This window comes from Dendrobates tinctorius, unplaced genomic scaffold (genome assembly GCF_039654945.1).
Source record: "Dendrobates tinctorius isolate UK_male_01 unplaced genomic scaffold, ASM3965494v1 ptg000040l, whole genome shotgun sequence".
Classification (NCBI taxonomy): Eukaryota; Metazoa; Chordata; class Amphibia; order Anura; family Dendrobatidae; genus Dendrobates; species Dendrobates tinctorius.
In genome coordinates this window covers 16,109,651-16,136,540 of record NW_027361708.1, presented here as the reverse complement: position 1 = coordinate 16,136,540, position 26,890 = coordinate 16,109,651, and the positions used below count along the sequence as shown (strand labels likewise).

Below are 26,890 nucleotides of genomic sequence, written 5' to 3'. Positions count from 1 at the left end.
CGTAGCGGAAATTACCGCGAGAATTGCGGAATTCCGCGGGAAAATCGCATTTTAAATTCCCGCGATTTTCCCGTGGAAAAACTAGCATTTTGCAAGCGTAATTAGCTTACAGAATTGCTAGCGTTTTCCAAGCGATCTGGAGCATCGCTTGGAGAACTGATTGACCGGTTGGTCACACTCGTCAAGCATAGTGTTTGACGAGTGTGACCAACTTTTTACTATTGAGGCCACCTATGCGGCATCAATAGTAAAAGATAGAATGTAAAAAATAATAGTTAAAAAGTATATATTTTATTCTCGCCTTCTGACGTCCCGCGCAGCCTTCCCACCTCTCTCCACGCTCCCGGTCCCAGTAATCCTTTGCGACAATTATCGTGATGACGTCTGTTCTAGCGGGATCGCGACGTCTCGCGGTCATTCGCGATGACGTCGCGCGAATGACTGCGAGACTTTGCAATCCCGCGAGAATGGACGTCATCGCTCGCAAAGGCTTACTGGGACCGGGAGCGTGGAGAGAGGTGGGAAGGCTGCGGCGCGGGACGTCGGAAGGTGAGAATAACAATATTTTTTATTTTAAATTCTATTTTTTACAGGGATATGGTACCCAAAGCCTGGAGGACAGTGTCCTCTCCTCCGGACCGTGGGTACCATCCGCAAATGTTCTGCTTACTTTTCGCATGGTGTGGACAGCCACATGCGGAAAATAAGCAGAACAATGCATTCCTATGGGTGCGGGATCGCCTCGATTCCGCGAAATTAATGAGCATGCTGCGTTTTTTACTGTGAAGCGATTCCGCCGCGGTGAAAACCGCAGCATTAGCACAGTATTGCAGAATCCCATGGGACTGCATGGGATGCTTATTTTTTGCATTTTCGTGGCAAAATCGCGCGGTTAAAACTGCCGCGGAAATGCGAAAAAAACGCCACGTGTGAACTCAGCCTTACTGCTCGGTTGGATAACCATGAGTCTAGATTGAGGGAATTGGAAAAATCACAAATGATATCTCTAAAACACCATTTGGAGTCCAAGTCTGAGATACACCAGTTGCGACTGGAGGACCGCTCCCGCCGCAACAATATTAAAATCAGGGGTATATCGGAAGATATTTCACCTGTCAAGCTTTCTGACTATGTTAAGGGAGTTTTTAGGAGGATGATTCCCAAACTTTCGGATACGGATCTTATCATTGATCGTATTCATCGTCTTCCTAAGCCTCCTTCCATCGCTAAAGACCTACCCAGGGATGTAATTATGAAAATTCATTTCTACCACATAAAAGAGAAAATTCAGAATTTCTTCAGAATTACGGGAGGCTTCCCGGAACCATATCAGCATCTAAAGTTGTTTTCTGATCTATCTAAAGCAACTATAGACCGTCGGAAACACTTTCGATCACTGACCTCCATGTTGCGGGAGCGAGGCCTTCCTTATAAGTGGGGCTTTCCTCTACACCTCTTTTTTAATTACAAAGGGAAGAATGCAACTTTTCTTTCACCTGAAGAGGGGTTCCAATTTCTGAAATCTCAGGGTGTCTTGTCCTCTGTTCCTACAGTTTCTTCTGCTGGTCAAGGACATGTCACCTGAGCCTATTGTGATGTGTGTCTATGGGTTATATGATATTATATGATTTAATATTGTGCTTAGCTAGCTTGTATATTTGTCTATTTGATATAGGTGTTAATGAGGGTTTCCTTAGCCTTGCGCTGCACGGACTTTTCCCCCGGCGCAAGTAGGAGAACCATTTTCTGTGGTTTTCCTCTTAAAATTGTACAGTGTTAGAACTCTAAGTTTGTACTTATTCTTTGGTTATTTATTTTTGTAGTGTTTTCTTTTTTTGACACTTTCCAGCTGGTGATTGTTTTTTAACGCCAATTTTTCTCTTTTTTTTATGGTACTTACATTAGTTACTTATAACGTTAAGGGGCTTAATAGTCCAAATAGACGTTTTTCCTTTCAGAGAGAAATTAATAAATCTGCAGCAGATGTTGTGCGCCTCCAGGAGACTAAATTTAAAATTAATAATCATCCCACATTTTCCCTAAAAAATTACCCTCATGTTTTTGAGGCCTCGGGTCCCTCTAAAAAGGCAGGTGTCATGACCTTACTCAGGGACTCCTTGTCGTTTGAACTGCTGGAGGAATTGGTTGATGTGAACGGTCATTTTCATGTCCTTGTCTGTTCTATAGACTCCCAAATTTATACCATTGTCAATATCTGCGCTCCTACTAAAGGTCAAATTAGGTTTTTGAACAAATTACTAAAAAAACTTGAACCGCTAAAGAGAGGCATTCTTTTACTCTTAGGTGATTTTAACTTGGTACCCGATAATACGCTTGATGCCTCTTCTTCCAGTAGACTTAATTTCTTCTTTAAGGGTATGTGCACACGCTGCGGAATGCTCTGCGGATTTGGCCTCACGGATTTTGTAAAATCCGCAGGTAAAACTGCAGGTCAAAAGACCTGCGGTTTTACCTGCGGATTAGCCTGCGGTTTTGCCCTGCGGTTTTTCATCTCCACAATGGAGGAGATGGCAAACCGCAGCGGAATCCGCAGAAAGAATTGACATGTCAATTCTTTCTGCGGTTTTGAAACCGCAGCAAATCCGCGTGGAAAATTCCACAGCATCTGCACAGCGTTTTTTTTTTCCCATAGGATATGATGCTACTGTACACCGCAGCAAAAACTGCTGCGGATCCGCAGCGGCCAAATCCGCTGGGGATCTGCAGCAGAATCCGCAGCGTGTGCACACAGCCTAAATAATTCGCTTTTCACTAATGAATTTTTTGACGGTTTTTGTTGTCTCCATTCCACCTCAAAGGAATATACATTTTTTTCTGACTCTCATTTATATGCCTCTCGTATTGACCTCATTTTGTCAGACGTATTTTCTCTCCCTAGATTTTCCTCAGTTTCAATTGGAAATAAATCTATTTAAGATCATGCTCCTGTTATTGCCAAGTTGGATGAGGGGCACTCTGTTAATAATCAGAAGTTGTGGAAGTGTAATGCTTCTGTTTTAAAAAATCCTACTTACCATGAGGAAATATCTAAATCTCTCAATTTTTATTTTTCAGAAAATATATTTGATCCTTCCAAACCATTCCTCCAGTGGAATGCTCACAAGGCGGTTATACGAGGCACTCTTATTCGTATTTCCTCCCGTATAAAAAATTTTAACCGTCAAAAAATTAAAAATTTGCAGGCTTTGATTAAGGAGAAAGAGTTGGAATTGTCCTTATCTAAGAATCCTCCCTCTAGCTCCACATCTCTAGCTGATTTATCCCGTCTTCGAAATGAATTAAAGGCCACAATTTTTTCGTTCTGATTCAGCAGTAAAGCAATCAAAAGTTCATCATTACATGTCCCTTAATAAACCCACCCGTTTTATGTTTAATCGAATAAAGAAGCTTAGAGTACGCAACTGCATTGACAAAATTATTTCTGCTAAGGGATTATCCCTCACCCACCCACAAGACATTGCAAATGAATTTGCAAAATATTTCAATCAACTGTATAATTTGAGGTCTGATCCCTCTCTTCGTGCTCCAGATGCGGACTCTATTAATAATTTTCTATCTTCGGTTAACCTTCCAAATCTCAACTCTGTGGACGCAGACTTTTTATCTACTCCTTTTACTGCTGAAGAGATTGGTGACACCATTAGTCAATTAAAATCATATAAAGCCCCTGGTCCCGATGGTTATAGTAACAATTATTATAAGTCTTTCCGCGATATTCTTGTCCCGCATTTAGCTAAACTTTTTAATGCCGCTGCGTCCGTTGGTTTCTTCCCTAGAGAAAATTTAGATGCTATAATCGTACTGATTCCCAAACCCAATACTAATCCTGACCAAATTCTTAATTATCGTCCCATTTCATTAATAAATACTGACCTCAAAATTTATTCTAAAGTTTTAGCTAATCGTCTTAATATTATACTGCCTAAATTAATTTCCACGGACCAAATTGGCTTTATCAAACATCAGCAATCCATTGAAGGGACAAGACGGCTGATAAATATTATAAAGTTAATCAATTCCCAAAAACTTCCTTCTCTAATTTCATTACATGCAGAAAAAGCGTTTGATCGCTTGAATTGGACCTTTCTCCGATGCTCCCTACTAAAATTTGGATTTAATTTAGACTTTATCACCAAAATTATGGCCTTATATTCTGACCCTCAAGCAAAAATGTACATTAATAATGACTTTTCCTCCCCATTTCCAATTTCTAATGGTACCCGGCAGGGTTGTCCCCTCTCTCCATTGCTTTTTGGCCTTGCAATAGAACCGCTAGCCCAATTAATCAGAGATCATTCCTCCATAGAGGGTGTTCGAACAGTTCGTCAGGAGTTTAAGATCAGTCTATATGCTGATGATATCCTCCTGTCTCTCACTAATCCCTGCTCCTTTATTTCACATTTACAATCCCTTCTTCAAAAATGTTCCTCCCTTTCCTTTTTTAAGATTAATGAGTCCAAATCCAAAATTTTCCAATTTAATCTCACCAGTTCTCAAATCAGTAGTATAAAGGCTGTCTCTTCTTGGGGTTGGGCGGAGAGGGAAATTGTTTATTTAGGTCTGCGGTTTTCTAGAAACCTTGGATCTCTGATTTCCACTAACCTAGATTCCCTAATTGCCTCCATTTCTAAAGGCCTTAATTTTTACGCAAAGAATTATCCTGGTGGGGAAAATGTCTAGTAGCCAAATCAATATTTCTTCCCAAAATCCTTTGTTTTCAGATCCCTTCCCCTGCTTGTTTCCACTTCTTATTTAACTAGTCTGCAGACACGCCTTAATTTATTTATTTGGGGAAATAAAAAGGCCCGTATTGCTTCGAATCAGTTATACAAGCATAAGTTACGTGGAGGTATGGGACTGCCTAACATCTCAGCTTATTATTACTCTAATCTTATTAAGCAAAGTCTATGTTGGTGGTCAACTGGCCATATACCTTCATGGGCGGACTTGGAATTTTATTTTAATAAAAATTCCCCTCCTTGTTCTTATTTTGAATCTATTGACATGTAAGCATTTATCTCAGTCTAATCATCCAATTTTTATGGCTGCTATTGTGGTTTGGAGGAAGTTTTTTAAATTTAAGAGTGGTTTTTCTAGGATTCAGCTCCTGTTGAGGCTTCCTCTCTCTTTTCTGGCCTCTGTTTATTCATTTGATTTGCATTCTACTTGGGCTGACTGGGGTATTTCTAAATTAAATGACATCTTTGATGGTCATAAATTTGTATCTTTTTCTCATCTTAAGAATAGGTTTGGGATTCCCTTCTCTGCTTTTCTACACTTTACTATGTTGAAAGAATTTTTGACTCCACTGGTGACTCGTTGCCCTCCGCTATCGGAGCCAGCGGTCAATATTTTATGCAACTCAGGCCATAATATTTTTTGGTCCACTCGTTATATCTACCAGTGGTTCAACAACGATTCTGCATTTATAAAATCCGCATATATGAAAAAATGGGAATCGGTTTTGAATTTTTCTGTTACCCAGATGTTTGGGAACTGACCATGTCTCTAACCTATTCTGCTACCATGTCTATGGCTCTCCATGAGTCCTACTTTAAAATCATATCGAGATGGTACTATTCGCCATCTCGTCTAGCTTTTATCAACCCTGTCATCTCCCCTCTCTGTTGGAGGGATTGCGGGCATCATGGTAGCCTTTCCCATTTATTTTGGTTTTGTCCACGTCTTCGGCATTTTTGGGACGACATCTCCTCTCTTATTTCTCATATTTTAAATCAATCAGATTTTTTACTGACTCCTCAGTTCGCCCTGCTCTCGTTGGATGCAAGTCGTTTGAATCCTTCTGTTAGGAAATTGGTTATTCATTTACTTTTGGTTTCTAAAAATGAAATTGCGTTTTATTGGAAATCCACTCGAGTGCCCTCTTCACTCGATATTATTGCAAAGCTGACTTTACATAAGTCATATGAGCAAAAATTGGCGTTGCTGAATGGCTGTCTTCCTTCCTTTTATAAAGAAATGGTCTCGCTGGCTGGAAATGTTTCCATGAGTTCTTATTATTACTATTTATAGTCTGGTTGTGTTTTTTTATTTTTTCTTTCATGTGTCATGAATGCCTCATGATATTGCATTTATGTATGCTCTGTTATAAAATGTTAATAAAATTGTTTGGAAAAGAAATAGGCTGGTATATGAGAAGGTACAAGGTGTATATAGTTTTGGGGAGAATTTGAATCTCCCTAGAAATTTTAGGAGGCTGAACTATTATCTCAGGCCCACTATAGATTACATTTCAATTTAACAGGCTGAAATTGGCTGGTGTATGACAAAGTACAAGGTGGAGGCTGACAATGATGCTCTCAGTCCAAGTATGGACGCAGGCAGCATAATAAGCAGGACTGCTGCACACAAAAGTGTGGAAAAATGAACGCTTGGTAACTGTGCAGAAAAGAGGAAGAAAAGTATTTTTGCTTTTAAAAAAGCGGTTTGCACAGCAGTGTGGAAACAGCAATGCAACTATCAGGGAGCCTTATAAGGCAGCCTAATAACCAACAGAGCTGATGCACAAAAATATATCCTCCCCTGTCACTGCACACAAACTGTTGTGTTGTACAGTGAAAATCGCTACCAGCAGAAGCAGTTTTTTTTTTCTTCTTCCCTGGCTAGCGCTCTCCCTTATTCAGAATCAGTAGCAGCAACCTCTCCCTATTCTAAGATTGGCAGAAGTAAGATGGCAGTCGGTGTGCATGCCCTTTTATAGTCCCTGTGACGCCACACAAAGCAAGCCAATCACTTGCATGCCCTTCTCAAAGATGGTGGTGACCGCTGCTCATGTCATCGCGTTGCCCACAGTGTGCGTCCTCCATCATTGGCTGAAAAAGGGCGCTGGAAGCATCATTTGAAACGCGACGTGGGCGCTCTGGTCACCGACCTCACGCTATGGTCGGGTTTTGTTTCATGAAACCCGATTTTAGCGAAAGTCGGCGACTTATGAATTTGACCGACCCGTTTTGCTCAACTCTACTGGCGAGCATACAGGATGGGGGAGTGTAGGAGGGGAGGCCTCCACCGAGTACCCGGGCCGGGACCGAGGGGACTATCTTCCTGGTTCCTGGGGTATCTGTTTCCAGGGAACAGAACTAGGGGATGGACTGATGAGACTGACAGGGCAGTTGGGGGAGGAGTCCAGAGAAGAGGGGCGGAGTGGGCCAGACTGGGTGAGTCAGCAGAACGAGGGAGAAGGAGGTGGAGACTTGGGGAGGGCCAGAGAGTGAGAGCCACGAGCAGCTACCAGACAGGAGAACTGCGACAGGAGGGAGACTCTTGGTGGGCCGCAGGGAGACGGCGCCGAGCTTACTGACAAAAGAAGACTGCGGCCTCACTCCAGCTCTCAGCTGAGGCCTACTCGCAGCTGTCCGCGGCCGACGCCGCCTCACTCCAGCTCGCGGCTGCGGCCTCCTCGCTGCTGCCCGCAGCTGGCGCCGCTTCACTTCAGACCATGGCGGTGACTCCTCCTTTGTCGCCCGCAGCTGCCACCGCCCCGCTCCAGTCCGCGGTGGAGACTGGGCCTGTGCCCGCTGCGGATCCTCCAGTGCGACTTCATACTGCGCCTGTGGCCTATCAACCGCTACTTATCACCGCCGCTGCCAGTCCATGTCAGGGAGTTGCGGCCTCCACTCTCCCACTCCCAGGCGGTATCCCGCTGCCTCCGCCGGGGGACATCCAGCCAAAGGACTCTCCGTGGGCCTGTTGTGCTCCTGCTCCTCCTGGGTGTCGGAACGCCCAAAGACAACACCAGATCCTCAGCGGCTGGGCCCAGTGGCTACGACGCAGACATCCCGTGGAACCGAACGCCGAGGGACGTCAGGACGGATAAGTGATACATAGTGACTAAGGACCCGTAATCGGCCATATAGTGACCGGTCTTTGCCGGATTAGTCGTGTTCTCCCAATCCTTGTTTATGTGTTTTGACAACTACTGTTATTCTGCTGGTTGCGTAACAATAGCCTTAACGGCATTTATCTATAAAAGTTAACGTTTAAAGTCATATCTGTCTCGCGTCTCGTCACTGTATCCTGTGTACCTGCTATTACCACAAAGCTGCTTGTTTGGCAGCTCACCAGCGATCATGTAGCGACACACCAGCGATCCTGACAAGTTCATATCGTTGTCGGGATCGCTGGTGAGTCGCTATGTGTGACGGGCCCTTACAGCTCACACCTAGAGCTTAGTGTGATCTGTGTAGTCTCTAGTGCGGTGACGTCATTGAGAAGAAGAGCGGGATTGCGCTGGTTTGCGAAGAATGCGGCTTTAGAGGTGTATATTACTACACTACATACGCACATAATTAATGGAAAAAATTATTCACGGCAGTGCTTCTGTAAAATAAAACCAAGTTCTTATATATTATTTCATTATTATAAAGCTGAAGTAACCATACAAATTTATATAACTCAGCTTGTTACAAAATGTAAATGAAAACAAGCATTTACTCAACATAATTATCTAGTCCCTCAGTCAATCTATAGTAACCATGAATAAAAGACCAAATTAATATATATATTTTTTTGTTCATGTTGGATAGGAGTCTGTAATTGAGCATTCATACTATATTTTACTATAAAGATCAAGTGTGTGTGTTTGTTAATGTTACATTTAGTTACGTCAACTGGCAGTCAAGTCATGTGCAGGATGCATATTATAGGCTTATCTATAGATGTTGTGAGCATGGCCTTCACCTATGGTACATAAAGCCGTAATAGATCATTATTATGGTTCAAAGGTTATTCAGTCTGGGTATTTCATACAAGACTCACTTAGCATATTTTTACCAGAGCCCAGTGTGGAGCAGTAAGCAGCACGTGTGATTGAATTGGTGTATACCTACAGTGGCATGTAGTTTGGGCACCCCTGGTCAAAATTACTGTAATTGTGAACAGTTAAGCAAGTTGAAGATGAAATGATCTCTACAAGGGCTAAAGTTAAAGACAACACATTTCTTTTTGTATTGTAGGAAAGAAAGATGTATATTTTAATAATTTACATTTAAAAAATTACAAAAAGGAAAATGGGCTGATGCTAAAGTTTGGGCACCCATGGAGATTTGTGTTTTCAGATAAATTTGACCAAGATTTCAGGCCTTAATCCAACTGTTAGTGAACAAGTCCTAACCCTATCATCGTTGAGAAAGACCAGGTGATGCAAATTTCCTAGCTTTATAAAAACCCACCCTCTAACCTCGTACCCAAAAACAGTAGTTATGGGTTCTTCTAAGCGGCTGCCTAACTCTGAAAATGGTGGAGATCCGTAAAGCAAGAGCAGGCTATAAGAAGATGGCAAAGCGGTTTCAAGTTGCCCTTTCCTCAGTTTGAAATGTAATTAAAAAATGCTAGTTAACAGGACCTGTTGGAAGTCAAGATAAGGTCTGGAAGACCAAGCAAAATGTCAGTGAAAACTGCTCGTAGGATTGCTAGAGAGGCAAATCGGAACCCCCGCTTGACTGCAAAAGACCATCATAAAGATTTAACAGACACTAGAGTTGTGATGCATTGTTCTACAGTTCAGAGACATCTGCACAAATATGGCCTTCATGAATAGTCATCAGAAGAAAACCTCTCCTGCGTCCTCACGATACAATTCAGTGTCAGAAGAATGCAAAAGAACATATAAATAAGTCTGATGCATTTTGGAAACCAGTCCTATGGACTTATAGGGGTGAAATAGAACTCTTTGGCAACAATGATCAAAGGTATGTGTGGAGGTAAAACGGCACAGAATTTCAGGAAAATAACATCTCGCCAACCATTAAGCATGGGGGTGGATCAATTATGCATTGTGGTTGTGTTGCAGCCAATGGCACGGGGAACATTTCACAAGTAGAAGTAAGAATGGATTTAAGGACATTTTGACAAAACATAACACTATCTGTAAAAATGCTGACGTTGAAAAGAGGATGGCTTCTATAAATGGATAACACGCATTAAAATCCACATTAGAATGCTCCCAAAGGTGCCAGACAAAGGTTTTACAATTCCCTCACAGTTCTCTGATCTGAATTTCATTGAAAGTCTGTGGCTAGACCTCAGAATAGCAGTGCATGCAAGATGACCCAAGAATCTCCCAAGACTAGAAGGATTTCCCAAGGAAGAATGGATGAATATCCCTCAAACAAGAATTGAAAGACTTTTGGCTGCCTACAAAAAGTGTTTACAAGCTGGGATACTTTCAAATGGGGTACTAACCAAGCAGTGTGCCCAAACTTTGCATCTGCTCATTTTCCTTTTTGTAATTTTTAAAATGTAAAAGATGATATAGCTATACATAGATATTCATTTTATTTTTGCCTTAAATACAAAGGAAATGTGTCGTCTTTAACTTTAGGCCTTTTAGAGATAATTTCATATTCAACTTGCTAAACTGGTCACAATTTTGCTCTGTAATTTCACTATTTTGTTTGGGATATTCCACTAAAGTCTTTAAATCTGGAATACATGGGATTAATGAACACATGCGGTATTTACAAACGACCATCATGGAAAGGAAGTATGCAATGCATTGGTATCACCAGCATGATATTTATTTATTTTTTTTAATCAGAAATAGCTTGAAGGAAATACGAATATACGGTATATATAATTTATTTACCTATATACATTTACAACGCCAATAGGCTACGAATGATGTGTGTGTGGAATAAGGCCAGGTTCAGATTGCGTTAGGGCAGTCCATTCAACGTATGCGTTAAACCGACTGTGCTAGCGGAACTGCCTTTTATGGATCTCGTTATGCGATCGTGCTAGCGCAGATGCTTCATCTTCGCAAGCAGTGACGGACCATCGGACGCTGCAAACCGAGTCCGAAGGGCCGTCACAGAATGACGGCACATCGCTAAGGCTAGTTTCGCATTTGAATTTGGAGGTGCAGCGGATGCTTGCCGTGAAGCTCCGCCCCTGCCATGCCTCCTCCGGTCAGCTCCGCCTATCTTTAGCATTGGGTATGCAGGCCGTGCGCAGGTTTGCTTTTGCCGCCGCATGCGCCTTTTTGACGGTGCGGCTGTCGCACCAAAATGCAATACGGAGAAGGTGTGGCAGAGGGCGGAGCTTCACGGCGAGCGTCTGCTGCGCCTCCAAACGCAAATGTGAACCAGCCTAATGCATGCATATTATAACATGCGTTAGTGATGCGCTCATCTATAGCAGTGTATGGGTGCATTAATGCATCCTTTACATAGTGTTAATGCCGCTATGTAACGGATGCGTTAAACGCAGCCCACAAACGCAATCTTGAACCCAGCCTAAGACTACCATCTGTCCTCATCTGCCTGATGTATATCAGCTCACAGGACACCCAACCAAAAAATCATAAATCTGGAAGCTTACAAAACCTTATACAAATAATAATCAAGGAAATAAACACAATTTGAAATAGGAAAATGGCCAAAATTAATAAGATGGTACAAAAAATATGTCCACTATAAATGATGTTGAATAAAGTAATATAAATGTCATGAAATATCAGAAACTCTCGAAACGGCCCAAATAAATGACCAAGATGAGGCAGAAAATCTATCTAAGCTGTGAATAAACTTGAGTGTTCTGAAAACGAATGCATATGAACAGCCAAGAACATTGGTAAGCGATCATAAGAGTGACCAGCAAAGTAGATGAATAGCTAAGTGTGAAGAAGCTGAATGAATGAATATGGAGGGAACCTGTGGGATGAGGCAAAAAGGATAAGATGAGGAATAGACCTCACACGTTTCGCCACCTCTTTGTGGCTTTCTCAGGGGTAAAAGTGAATCATGGTGTCTAGTTATGCCCCCTATATACAGATGCAAATAATAACATAAAAATTTGGGGTCTAGTATATGAGATTTCATAACACTTTTATAATTCTTTATTCAACAATATTGTTGAGATTATAGTATCTAATATATTTTGGGTATGTTGTTTTTCCTTGATTATTTGTATTCGATTTTGAAAGCTTCTAGATTTCTGAATTCTTTAAGTATTCTGTGAACTGATACTTATCAGGCAGATGAGGATAGGTGGTAGTGTTGTTCCACACAAACTTTTTTTGTGTATACACAGCCTATTGACTTTAAATATAAAATATAAATTTTTATAGTTTTATGTTGTTTTTTTTTGTCTCCTTCATGCTATTTGTAATAAAGATTTTTTTCATATGGTGATCCCAATGCATCTGCATACTTGTTTTCCATGATGTTCATATTTAGAATCAAGGATACATCACTATGGGTAAAAAAAAAGCTCAGTCTGAATAATTGACGTTCTCCTGTGCCCAGTAATAACTGCATGTCTGAATTCAGATAAAGAGGAATTCCATCTTGGTTGAGGGCATATTAGTAGGGTGAGCCATTATTTCACGATTGCTAGGAATCTTACTTCATGGAATCCCAGCGAATGAGCCACAGTGCAAAGTTACCATTGCGTTCTCATCACAGTTTTTCCAAGCGCAACCCAGTTTCCCCACCCAAGGCTGTGTGCACACGCTGCGGATTAGGTGCAGATTCATCTGTGCGGATTTTATAAAATCCGCAGGTGAAACCGCAGGTCAAAAGACCTGCGGTTTTACCTGCGGATTGCTCTGCGGTTTTGCCCTGCGGTTTTTCATCTCAATGGAGGAGATGGCAAACCGCAGCGGAATCCGCAGAAAGAATTGACATGTCAATTCTTTCTGCGGATTGAAAATCGCAGATAATTCGCGCAGAAAATTCCGCACCGTCTGCACTGCGGTTTTTGATTCCCATAGGGAATCATGGTACTGTACAACGCAGCAGAAACTGCTGCGGGTCCGCAGCGGCCAAAACCGCTGCGGAACCGCAGCAAAATCCGCAGCGTGTGCACAGAGCCCAATAGAGCTGCTGTTCAGTGGGTGATCCTCAAATCACTCTCTGTGCAGAGAAAAAACTTAAGGGGGTTGTCTACCTTTTAGGGGGGCTTTTTTTTTTTTGTTCCTTGCCTCATTCTGCAGCCAGCAATAGGCAGTGTAATACAGTGGCCATGGGAGGCTAATGGTGAACTGTTTAAAAAGTTAAAAGACGTCCATTGGCGCTTCAGGCATATTAAGGTGTGCACATGTAGTATAAGGGGAGATCGGTGTTCAGATGAGGTCCCTGTAGATAGTCGCATAAGTAATTGCTCAGTAGATTGGTAGAACAGCTCTCATTCACGCATAATATATGTAAACATGTTTGACAAGATAGGTAAGAGTGCAGCAGCGCAGCCCCAGCCGGGGGTGTGCGCTGAGGGATCACTGCCGGTTGACCCGAGCGGTAATGCACCGCTTACAGATCATGGAGAGTGAAGACACTAAAGTCCTGACTCAGTCGAATTGGTAAGGAAGCCATATCCAACGCGTTTCAAAAGCTCCGGCCTTCTTCATCAGGGATGTTGCAGCCCGGATCGGGTGAACTTTAAATACCAGGATCGATCTGTAAAATTAATCATTGGACTGACAGTTGCACCAAGCTTCTCACACAGATAAAAGCTCTTTATAGGAGGAGGTGGTTGTGCAAAGTAGAAAGTTGGCTGTTTATTTGAAGTGATAATGGATGCGCAAATGAAGGATGTAAGCCAGATCGGATAAACTCCTAATTCCTGTTAGGAGGTACAGTATGGCCCATTTACATGTTTATGCTGTCAGTACCATGCTTGGTAGTTTTTGTAATGTATGGTCCAGGTACATTTTCAGCCCATTTTGTTTTCTTTTCTAGTCTGATGTTTTGCATGCTTGTCAATGATGGTACAGGCGTCTAGTGTCATTGTATAGATGTTGCATATGGAGTCCTAACTATCTAACAGTATATTTTATATTCTTTCATAATGTTTATGTCCCAGGAAGAGATTGCCAAGTATGACAAGATCTGCGAAGAGTCGTATACCCAGTCCAAAGACAAGAAAATACTGAACATAAAACATTGGTTGGACTCTCCGTGGCCTGGTAGGAGAAATTCTCCCATCTGAATAGAAGCTTTAAGTGATATTCTCATAACCGCAGTGTTGAATGTTTGTTGTGTTCCTTACAGGTTTTTTCACCTTAGAGGGTGAACCCAAAAGCATGACCTGTCCTCCCACTGGGATTTCTGAGGACATGCTTTCCCATATTGGAAACATAGCCAGTTCTGTGCCAGTGGACAACTTTAAGATTCATGCAGGTAAGCTGGTATCAAAAAATGCTCATATGTGGTCTCCATTTTAGTATTGGAGCAGCGTTGTTCTTTAGAACTCGAATAATCCATGTGAAGTGGTTTTAACTGAGCAATATTGTTTTATATACCTGCTATCTGGAGAATGCTTTAGGGTATGTGCATGTGTTGAGTATTTGTGTCAGACGTTGCTGTATATTTTAGATTTTTATTCTATTCCAAAGATTCAGTAACTGCAGATCCTTCACTTGTACTCCTTTTAAAGATAGAGTGTAGTGTAGTTCAGAGCTGCATTGATATTTCAGCTGATTGCTGCTTGACAGCCTGTCAGTAGATACATTTCTAGAATAGTGGATAAATATAACACTCTGCTGCATTGCATTATGGAAGAAACTGTTTTCTCTTAGGGTACCGTTACACCTAGCGATGCACCAGCGATCCCGACCAGCGATATGACGCGGTCAGGATCGCTGGTGCATCGCTAAGTGGTCGCTAGTGAGCTGCCACTCAGGCAGAGCTCACAAGCGACATCGCTGGGGACGGGGATCGCTACTTACCTGTCAGACGCGGCGATGCTGCGTCATCCCGCCCGGCTCCACGCGTCGCTCGTCGTCACAGCAGGAAGCGCCGCAGGAAGTGACCGACGAGAAATGGTCCAGCAGCTTCTCGCGCGATCAGCGATAACCAGCGGGGGAGCCGGTCAGAGGTAAGTATCACATGCAGCAATATCGCTAGCAATATCACTGCAACGTCACAAAATCGGTGACTTTACAGCGATATTGCTAACGATATTGCAGTGTGTAACGGGGGCTTAACTGTGTAGGAATAATGTGTAAAGAATGCATTTCTTATATAGTCCTACTGTGTACAGACCCTAAACAAGCAATGCAATGTTGGAAGAAGACAAGCTAGGGGCTAGCAGAACTGTGATTGGGCTGTAATACGGGCTGTGACTGGAGAGGAGTGCAAGATATGCCATACATTGTACTGGTTAGGCTGTGTGCACACGCTGCGGATTTTGCTGCGGTTCCGCAGCGGTTTTGGCCGCTGCGGACCCGCAGCAGTTTTTGCTGCGGTGTACAGTACCATGATTCCCTATGGGAATCAAAAACCGCAATGCAGACGGTGCGGAATTTTCCGCGCGGATTATCTGCGGTTTTCAATCCGCAGAAAGAATTGACATGTCAATTCTTTCTGCGGATTCCGCTGCGGTTTGCCATCTCCTCCATTGAGGAGATGAAAAACCGCAGGGCAAAACCGCAGAGCAATCCGCAGGTAAAACCGCAGGTATTTTGACCTGCGGTTTCACCTGCGGATTTTACAAAATCCGCGCGGATGAATCCGCACCTAATCCGCAGCGTGTGCACACAGCCTAAAGGTGCTCAGCTCCTTTATGCTGATAGTATTTATTAAAAGATAATTTATTTGCATCCAATTTATCACAATATATCCAGTCCTGTGAAATTCTGTTAATTTGCCAGTTTTTAATTCACCCACCTGATATGATCTGTTCTCATGTTATCCTATCTTTCTCCTTCGTCTCATTGGGGGACACAGAGACTGTGGGTGTATGCTACTGCCGTCTGGAGGCTGACACTAGGTATACAAAAAACAAGTTAGCTCCTCCGCCACATACACCCTCGCCCCGGTACCGGGCGGAAACCAGTTTTATGCTTAGTGTCTTTGGAGGCACACGCAGTCTGGAGTTCTCCAGACTATTTTTTTTTTTTTTTTAATTGCTTTTCGGTTCTCTCGCTATGAAGAGGAGACAGGGGCGACGGATCCTATAGAAAGGGTCCGATCTCCCCAAACCAACAACGGGCGAGCACGCGTTGAGCATCGCTCCGCGTATCCTTTCCCGCACCGAGGGACATCTCTGGGACTTTTCCCCAGACATCTATTTTTTCCGTGTTTATTATTTTTTGAAGATGAGACAGGGGCAACGCATCCTATTGAAAGGATCCGATTTCCCCAAACCAGCAACGGGCGACCACGTGCGAGTATCCCTCCACGTTTCCTCTCCCGCGACGTGGGACATTATGCCAGACTTAGCCCTGTCCACCCCTAGGTATGGAAACCATGGGCTTCCACAGTGGCACAAGACTAGTCTGTGCGCCCCCACTGCTCCACCAACGCTAGACGGCGGTGCTGCATGGCAGCGGACGGTCCCTCTCCTCGCCCCTGCTGGGCAGACGGAGTTAGGGTGCCTGCACCGTCCACGGAGCAAAATACCCGGTAAGTTTTTGCAGCTGGGGAGGGCTCTGGGCAAGGAGTAGGAGCCAGGTACCCCCCCCCTCCTCCTCGCGCCCCTCGTTCCTCGCTCGCCCCTCGCCTAAGATTACCTGCAGGAAGGGCGAGGGTGTAGGGCCGGAGTAGGCCAAGGGCGCCGTTGGGGGGTGAACTGGACTCATCAGGATGGCGTCGCGGTCGGCACCGCACCGCGGCGCGACGTCACGGTCGGCGCCGCCCACGGCGCGGCGTCACAGCGGCACCGCCCCGGCGTGACATCAGATCCGGCGCCGCCCCTCAGCCTAGGGCGGGCGCTGGCTTAAATCGAGGCCCCGGCTTCAGAGCAGGGTAGGCCGCATGCGGAAAAAGCACGGGCAACCTACCCAGAGGATCGGCACCATGCTGAGCATCCGCCAGTGCAAGGAGTCACGCTGGAAGGGGGGCACACAGACTGTGGGTAAGTGCGACCCTGTCCTGGACTGCCCGGGGCACATTTAAAAGTTACCCTCCTCCTCCTTTCCCCTTTAGCTTGTGATAGGAGTAAGCGGCATTATGTCTGGAAAAGGGAAAACGCACACGTTCCTTTATGCCGCATGCGTTTCCTGTGGGGTTATGTTCCCACGAGCACAGACTATCAAATTGTGTGAAGCCTGCGACTCCGAACGCGCCCAGGAGCCCTCCCCTGCGACAGAGCCCAGGGGTCTGGATCCCCCGGAATGGGCGTTATCACTGTCTCGGTCCATGGCTTCACTTACGAAAGCGATTGAGACCCTTCAGGCCCCGGATAGGGGTAGAAACGATGGCTCGCTTGTTTGGGAGGGGTCGTCCACCTCACAGGAGCCTCCGGCCTGCAGGGGCCGCACACTCTCTAGGCAGACGCACAGGAAAAGAACCCATACTGTGTCTCCAGGCCCCTCCGGTGCGTCAGCATCCGCGAGTGGCATCACGCTCACCGTCACCTTTTTCCGGGAACGAGCAGAGTTCGGGTGACGACGTAGAGGAACCCTTGAACCTGGATATACCGGGGTGTCGGGAGACGGTAGACAGTCTTATTGAAGCTGTTAATCAGACTCTGGGTATTGAGGATGATGTCTCCCCAGCTATAGGTCATAAGGTATCTTTTAAAAGGGCCAGGATACCACACAGAGTATTTAGCTCCCATCCTGAGTTCGAGGACATTGTGCAGCGGCACAGGCAACGTCCTGATAAGCGGTTTTCGGGACAGAAAACGCTAGAAGCGAAATATCCGTTCGCGTCAGAGCTCTGTAAAAAATGGGCGGAATCCCCGGTAGTGGATCCCCCAGTGTCTCGCCTAGCCTCAAGATCCCTGTTGTCAGTTCCCAGTGGCTCCGCCATTAAGGACCCCACGGATCGGCTCATAGAGGGCTTAGCCCGCTCGGTATATGAGGCATCAGGATCAGCGCTCCTCCCTTCTTTTGCAGCGACATGGGTAGCCAAGGCCATGATGTCGTGGTCGGAGTCTTTGAACAAAATCCTGCAGGATAGAGAGGTGCCGACAGAAGTAGGCGAGATAGCAAGTCAGATCGCAATGGCAGGGGACTATTTAATCAATGCATCTTTAGATGCAGCTAATGGCGCAGCGCTAGCGGCAGCAAACGCAATCGCCATTAGGAGAGCCTTATGGCTAAGGCTGTGGCGAGCTGATTCAATCTCTAAAAAGTCGTTGACTTCTCTGCCCTTTCAGGGGGACCGGTTATTTGGGGAGAAATTGGATAAGATTATTTCAGACGCCACGGGGGGAAAAAGCAGCTTTCTTCCACAACAGAGGAATAAAGTGCCGTTTCGTCAACCACAAACGCGCTTTCGAGCATTTCGTACCCCAGGGATGGCAGCGGCCGGTACTTCCGGACCAGCTCGCTATGGCCAAGACAAAGAGCGTCAGGTTACGTACAAGGCCAACCCCTTGGGCAGAATGCGGGGCCGGCCGCCCAGATCAAGGGGGGCCAGGTCTCAAAGGACCTCAACAAAATGACTCGAAACATCCAGTACCCGGGGACAGCAGGGTAGGCGGACGTCTGCTCAGGTTCTGCCACGTCTGGGTCGCAGTGGCGCGCGACGCATGGGTGGCAGAATTAGTGTCTTCCGGGTACAAAATAGAATTTATGAGGGATCCGCCAAAACGATTTTTTCTTTCTCGGCTTCCCAAGACGGAAGTTCGGGCACAGGCTTTGCTAGAGGCCATCAAAGTGCTGCAGCGCAACGAGGTCATTGTCCCGGTACCAGAGGGCGAGAAAACCCGGGGTTTTTGTTCCAACCTATTCGCGGTACCCAAGAAGGATGGAACAGTAAGGCCGGTTCTGGACTTAAAGCTCCTGAACAGGTTCATCAGGGTCAGGCATTTCCGCATGGAATCTCTCCGGTCGGTCATAGCGTCCATGGAGCAGGGAGAATATTTGGCCTCCATCGATGTCCAGGACGCCTACCTGCACATCCCTATTTTTCCCCCGCATCAAAAATTCCTGAGGTTCGCAATCAATGGGCGACATTTCCAGTTTGTGGCCCTACCTTTCGGGTTGGCCACAGCCCCCAGGATATTCACGAAAGTGATGGCGGTTGTTATGGCCACCCTACATTCTCGGGGCATAGTGGTTATGCCGTACCTGGACGACCTCCTGGTAAAGGGTTTGACCTTTCGAGCTTGCGAAGAGAATGTCAGCATTACTCTGGACACCCTAACTCGCCTAGGGTGGTTGATCAACGGGAAGAAGTCATCCCTTATTCCATCCCAGAGGATTCTATTTCTAGGGATGATTTTCGATACTTCCCGAGGGTTGGTGATTCTCCCTCAGGACAAGGCTTGAGCACTGCGGCAGGGAGTTCGAACCCTTCAACAGCCGGGGCCCCACACTATCCGGTTTGGGATGAGGGTTCTAGGGAAGATGGTGGCGGCGATGGAAGCAATTCCGTTTGCGCAATTTCATCTCCGCCCCCTGCAGCATGCTCTCTTAGCGACATGGGACAAAAGCCCGTTCTCGCTCGATCATAAGTGCAGGTTGTCCTCTCAGGTCCGAGGGGAGCTTCAGTGGTGGACGCGCGACTCCTCTCTCCGTCAGGGAAGGCCCTTTCCCCCGGATCAGTGGTTAGTGATCACGACCGATGCAAGTCTTTTCGGTTGGGGGGCAATCTTCCGCCACCACACGGCCCAGGGGCAATGGTCGCCTCAGGAGGCGCGTCTCCCTATCAACTTGTTGGAGATTCGAGCAGTGCGGTTGGCACTGCAGCAGTTTCAGCACTTGCTGGCAGGGCGCCCAGTCCGGATTCAGTCAGACAACGCCACGGCAGTAGCATATGTGAATCACCAGGGAGGCACGCGCAGCAAGGCAACCATGCGCGAGATAGAACATGTACTCCGCTGGGCCGAGAGGAACCACTCGATGATCTCAGCAGTCCACATACCAGGCGTGGAAAATTGGGCGGCAGGTTTCCTAAGCCGGCAGGGGATCGCGGCCGGGGAATGGTCTCTGCACCCTGATGTTTTTCAGCAAATTTGCCAGCGGTGGGAGACTCCAGACGTGGATCTGATGGCCTCCGGGGAAAATGCCAAGGTGGGCGTGTTTGTCGCCCGGTCTCGGGACCCGCGAGCGCTCGCAGTAGATGCGCTGGTCCTACCATGGAACCAGTTTCGGCTCCCGTACTTATTTCCCCCGCTGCCACTTCTCCCGAGGGTCATCAGAAAGATCAAGACCGAGGGGGTTCAGGCGATTCTGCTGGCCCCAGATTGGCCCCGTCGGGCATGGTATGCGGATCTGGTGCAGCTCCTCGCAGACGTACCCTGGCGGCTACCAGAACGTCCAGACTTGCTGTCTCAGGGGCCGATCTGCCACCCGAACTTAGGGGCCCTGTGTTTGACGGCATGGCCGTTGAATCTTGGGTTCTGACCCGGGCGGGGTTCGGGCGTGATGTGGTGGCTACAATGGTTAGCGCCCGGAAACCGGCCTCGGCGAGAATCTACCATAACACTTGGAAGGTTTTCTTTCAGTGGTGTCGAGAACGCGGAGTTGCGCCATTATCCTTCTCGGTCCCCAACATCCTGGCTTTTCTCCAGTCCGGCCTAGACGCAGGGTTGGCTCCGAGTTCTCTTAAGAGGCAGATATCGGCCTTGTCGGTCCTTTTTCAGCGAAAGATCGCTACCATCATGCAGGTCAGGACGTTCATTCAAGGGGTCTCTCATTTGGTACCCCCCTTTAGGGCACCCTTGGAGGCTTGGGACCTGAATCTGGTACTGGGTGTCCTGCAGGAGGCCCCGTTTGAGCTGCTACAGGAGGTTTCGTTGCCATATCTCTCCAGGAAGGTGGTGTTTCTGGTAGCCATAACTTCCATTAGGCGGGTCTCGGAATTGGGGGCATTGTCTTGCAGAGCTCCATTTTTGACTTTTTTTAAGGATAAGGTAGTCCTTAGACCGCCACCGCCTCTTTTGCCGAAGGTCGTGTCCTCTTTCCATATTAATGAGGACATTGTTCTGCCTTCGTTTTGTCCGGCACCAGTTCACAGAGTGGAGAGAGCGCTCCACACGTTGGACCTGGTAAGAGCTCTCAGGAGGTATGTGTCAAGGACAGCACCTTTCCGCCAGACAGACTCGCTGTTTGTGATCCCCGAAGGGCGCAGGAAGGGGCTCGCAGCTTCACGGTCAACCATAGCCAGATGGATTCGCCTAACTATTCAGGAGGCTTACCGTCTTAGAGGCACGCCGATTCCTACGGGAATAGGGGCGCACTCTACTCGGGCAGTGGGCGCCTCTTGGGCGCTTCGGCACCAGGCTTCGGCAGAGCAGGTATGCAAGGCAGCAACCTGGTCCAGCCTGCACACTTTTTGTAAACATTACAATGTGCATACTCAGGCTTCGTCTGATGCGAGCCTGGGTAGGAAAATTCTCCAGGCAGCAGTGGCACACCTTTAGTCAGGAGGGCATGCGGCTTGGAGCGGTGAGTTGTCTTCCCACCCAGGGACTGCTTTAGGAAGTCCCACAGTCTCTGTGTCCCCCAATGAGACGAAGGAGAAACAGGGATTTTTGTGAGTACTCACCGTAAAATCCTTTTCTCCGAGACGCTCATTGGGGGACACAGCACCCACCCTGATAGCCAGTTGGCTCTTATTTATTTAATTAGTATAATTCCTTATTTAAGGTAGGGTGGTCCTTTTTCAGACATATGTTTGGCATAAGTTAAAATTATGTTTATGTCCTCCTACTGCTTTTTGCACTAAACTGGTTTCCGCCCGGTACCGGAGCGAGGGTGTATGTGGCGGAGGAGGAGCTAACTTGTTTTTTGTATACCTAGTGTCAGCCTCCAGACGGCAGTAGCATACACCCACAGTCTCTGTGTCCCCCAATGAGCGTCTCGGAGAAAAGGATTTTACGGTGAGTACTCACAAAAATCCCTGTTTTTCTTTTCACCTGTCACTGCCTGTATCCTGTGATGTGCCACTTGACCTCTCACTGTACTTGGATGCTTTATTTTTCTCGCCTGACTTGTCATGTGTCTCTTTCATATCTTTATGTGCCACTGATATCTCGTATCTAGGTAATCTATTCTGGAAAGGCAAACATTGTGTAAAAACACCTCTGAAATATAATTTTCTACAAATACCGTATATACTCATGTATACGCCGAGTTTTTCGGCACACTTTTTGTGCGCTGACCCCCCCTTGGGCTTATACACGAGTCGGCCCGCTGCTAAAGAGAAATGGATTTTTACTGCACTGGCAATTAATATTAATTTCTCTTATAGCGCGCATAGTTGCAGCCTCTAGCTTCAAGTGCCTTTTGCGGCGGTCTGATCACGTGACCCCACTCATTAGGGTAATGAATATTCACCTATTTCCATTCTGATATGCGTGGAGTAAATATTCATTCCCTTAATGAGTGGGGACACGTGATTGTCCGGCCGCAGGAGCTGCTGGGACTGGAACTAGATGCTGCGAGGGCACGCAGGGAAGGAAGGTAAGTAGGATGTGTTTTTTGTTTTTGTTTTTTTTTTTAATGCTTTTCTCATGGGGGCCATGTGAGGAGCCATGCAGACAAGAATGGGGATGAGGGAAATATGCATACCTGGCTTATACTCGAGTCAATAAGTTTTCCCAGTTTTTTGTGGCAAAATTAGGTGCCTCAGCTTACACTTGGGTCGGCTTATACTCAAGCATATATAGGTACATTCAGTTTCTCAATTTTACAATCACCGCAAACTCTGTTGACAATAGTACTTCGCATCTCTGTCTCCATTGTCCATTATAATCAGCTGTCATTATCTTGCTAATCGTTTAATAATGAGATGACTCTGCTCCGCTTGACTCAGTTTGCACAGTCTCTGTAGCTCATTTGTCCGCATTGCTGCTAGTATCGGCCTATGGTGGTCTCTTGTATGGCTAGTGTTAAAACATAAATATTTTCAAAATGTTTTAAAATATATTCAGTTATGTTTTATGCCATAAATACACAGTAATGGTGCAATGTTTTAACGCACCTGCTCATGCCTTGTTCTTATTGATATGTGCAAATTCAGAATTAAGCAGCAAATTCATAAACTAACACATATGGAAACAAGGAGTAAACCATATGTGAAATAAGACAGAATATGTGTTAAACATTAGATTCCTCAAAGTCTGCTCCATTTTTCTCATATGGTAGCTGTACATACCCTTGGTGTTCTGTCAAGCAGCTTCATTAGGTTGTTACCTGGAATGGTTTCTAACAGCCTTGAAAAATTTGTGCTGAGCACTTGGCTATCCTTGATATGCTTTCACTCAGAGTTCCCACTCAAACAATCTCAGTTGGGTGATTGTGAAGGCAGTGTCATCTGACACAGCCTCCATTCTGCTCCTTGTTTACAGAAGCCTTGCATAACCTGGAGTTGTGGTAAGGGTCATTGTCTTGTTGCAACAGAAACAATGGTCCCACTATATGCAAATCTGACGGGATGGCATGTCATTGCAGAGTGCTGTGGTAGCCATGCTGGGTAAAGCCCCCGTTACACACTGCGATATCGCTAGCAATATCGCTGTAAAGTCACCGATTTTGTGACGTTACAGCGATCTGGCTAGCGATATCGCTGCATGTGATACTTACCTCCGACCGGCTCCCCCGCTGGTTATCGCTGATCGCGCGAGAAGCTGCTGGATCATTTCTCGTCGCTCACTTCCTGCGGCACTTCCTGCTGTGATGACGAGCGACGCGTGGAGGCGGGCGGGAGGACGCAGGATCGCCGCGTCTGACAGGTAAGTAGCGATCCCCGTCCCCAGCGATGTCGCTGGTGAGATCTGCCTGAGTGGCAGCTCACTAGCGACCACCCAGCGATTCACCAGCGATCCTGACCGCGTCATATCGCTGGTGAGTCGCTAGGTGTAGCGGTACCCTAAGATTGCTTTGAATTTGGAATAAATTGCTAGCAGTGTCACCAATAATGCAACCCCATACAATCACACATCCCCTTCCATGCTTATCTGTTGGCGCCACACATGTAGAAACTATCCGCTCACCTTTTTTCCCAAAGACACAGCAGTTGGTACCAACAATCTCTAAATTTTTACTCATTAGACCACAGTACAGAGTTCTGCCTCCTCTTCTTCTTTGCAGTCCTTAGCAGTGGTGTCTTTGCAGCAATTTAACCATTAAGCCTGCTTCTGTCTTCTCTGGGCAGTTAATATTAATGTGTCTGCTTGTTGATATCTGTGCCTCCATTTATGAGGGCGGGCTGTCATCTGAGGTTATAGCAATTTGAGGTTTCTGAGGCTGTGAACTCTGGTGAACTTATCCTCTGCAGCAGAGGTAATTCTTTGTCTTCTCTTCCTAGGTGGTCCTCTAGAGATAGTTTTCATCATGGCGATTATTGGGTTTTCATGACTTCACTTGAGAATACCTTCCATGTTCTAGCAATTTTTTGACTTTCATATCTTTGAATAATTGACTCTTTCTCTTTACTTAGTTGAATAGTTTTTGCCATTTTCTGTCTTAGTACAAAGTTCCATAAAGTGCTGAGACGTTACAAAACTGTTCTTACACTGAAATTCCAAATATTCCAGGCACCAGTCACTCTCCTCCAGAAATACCTTTATTGGTCACAGCATACACATAATAAAAAATGATAAATGCGACGTTTTGACTACATAGGGCCTTTTTCAAGGAAGATGCATGAATATTTTTTTAAATATCTCTTGAAAAAGGCCCCATGTGGCCGAAATGTCTCATTTGCTTTTTATCATATGTATGCTGTGACCGGTAAAGATATTTGTGGAGGAGAACATGTGCTTTGGATATTTTGGATTGTTATCAATTTGGCAACATTATGGGTAGTTACAGCAAGACTGCATGTACAATGGAATGGTGTCTGGGATCGCCTAATTTTGAACTGTGTGCCAACACTCTCTTCAAAACATATTTGATGGTCGCAAGCTCTTTCTGAAGGCCGGCGATTCCACAAATGACTTCTTGACAAAGCATATACCTGTTTGTTGGAAGCCATTCCTGGTGATGACCCGAGGAAGCTGCTAAGCAGGTATCAGAGTGGAAGGGGGGACAGTTGAGGAATCCTTACGTTTTTACCCACACTGTGGTTTTGTTTCACACGTGTTTCTTTAACTCCTTGTTACAAACTTTTGTCTGGTACTGCACATGCTATAGATTATTTTTGAATTTTCTTATAAATTGTTCTATACACTTCTCATTGGGCATGTGATAAATGTTTGGTTGTAAGATAGATTAATACATACCGGATTTAGATTTAAAAAAAAGAAAAAAACATTTTGATTCAATTGTTGCAAAGTTGTAATGCAATAAATATCTGCAGTCGCGTTTTATCAGGGATGTCCCGAGGCTTATGAAATAGACTGGAAATCACCATACATGTTTATTTAATGGAATGTTCCCTTTTTGTTATTAATTAAACGTTGTAAGTTTTGTGAACCTTTAACAGCTGTGGCCTTTTGCTAGTGATGAGGTATAATTTATATGCCTATCTTGGTGTTGAACACCACATTTGAGGTTTATTATAAATGAAGTTTTCAGTAATATCCATTTGTGGTCCAGCGTGGCTTCATTTGCGTAGTCATGCTTCCTTCATCCTGATCGGCAAATCCTTACACTTCACTTTTTAATTCTTGATCAGAATCTTTTATTGTCAGGGTCACTAAACCTGTAACCATACATTAACAACAATGCTCACCCCCCAAAATTTGTAACTTTTTTTTTTTTTTTTAATCCACAAAGTTTAACTTTTAATCCTTGATCAATATAAAAGCCTTCCTAAAACAGTTAATGGGATCTCTTGAACCCTACATCTTTTTGAAATAAAGACAGGCCAGCTGGAAGCCACCTCGAAACCACTGCTGTTTTGTCATTTTGTTTTTTTTGCTTTGGCTCATAAAGGGGGTTTTGAGTAGGGACCCCATCCAAGATGTCCATATTGCTCTAAAAGAGAAGCACAAATCAAGTGAAGGCCTTTCAGCATGATGGTTCCTGTTAGAGGAGGAGTGCGTCATGCAGGACCTTGTAAGAAATGCTATATTATTAATATATGTATTTGCAGTGCCCTTGCTAGAACATGATTCACTAATAAATTCTGCTAATTCTCCAGCTGCAGCACTTATATCAGAGTTGTAATTACTATATAATTGGATTGATTTTTTGGGACATTATTTTGAGGTGTCTGGAGAACGTTATCGGTAATTCTGTATGGTGGAAACAATGGTACAAGCATTTCTTTGTTGATTTTATTACATTTTAGTATATTCTATAGGTGCAGTTTGGAAATGGCTGCAAACTGACATCAGTGTGTAGTCACTATGTGTGTCTTGAAGACTTGGTATTCACAGGATAGGTGATGCTGTGGGAACCCCACTGACCCTAAGATTGGTGCTCAGCACGGAATATTTTGCAAGGTGCGGCGGTTAAGCATGCATGCCACCGCTCGATATGTTGTGTATGGGACTGCTGGAAATGTGGAGTACAACGCCTGATTATATCTGACAGTCCTTTTTAGACAATGAGTAGAGCACTCCATTCAGAAAGGGAATTGCGGAAGATCCCCAGCAATCTGCAACGTCCAATGCCTTTAAGCTTTAAAGGGAATCTGTCATGGTTTCTTATCTACAGGCAGAAGGAACTCTCTATTGATTATACATTTTTGGGGGAAATTTTTGAGTAAAACTTGCATTTTATTAATTGATATCCCTGGTGTTTGAATCCATAGAAGTCCAGTGGGCGGTACTATTCAGTGATTGACAGTTTTCCCAAAATGACTGTCGGCTACCTTTGTCACTAAATAGAACCGCCCACTGGACTCTTATTGATACAAATACCATGAATTTCAATGAAATACAAGCCTGCATATCATTCTGCTCAGCCTCTCCTTCTCCGTACCATGCTGTTCACAGATTGGACTGCATGTAGCACAATATATATATATTTTTGTAAGCGAGCCACTGTGCTAGTAGCCAGAATGCACTGACCTTTTGTGTTCTTGGTCAGTAGTTTTATCACCAGGCCAATAGGACCACATAC

At 45.2% G+C, this 26,890-nt stretch overlaps 1 protein-coding gene across 3 annotated transcripts in view; it reads left to right on the top strand.

Moving 5' to 3' along the window:
- OGDHL (oxoglutarate dehydrogenase L) overlaps nucleotides 1-26,890 on the top strand; it is a 142,083-nt gene that overhangs the window by 67,962 nt on the left and 47,231 nt on the right. For all 3 annotated transcript variants that reach the window (XM_073574838.1, XM_073574835.1, XM_073574837.1), the window contains 2 exons: nucleotides 13,843-13,945; nucleotides 14,031-14,159. In XM_073574838.1, coding sequence (XP_073430939.1) covers nucleotides 13,843-13,945; nucleotides 14,031-14,159 — 232 coding nt within the window. The remainder of the gene's footprint in view (nucleotides 1-13,842; nucleotides 13,946-14,030; nucleotides 14,160-26,890) is intronic.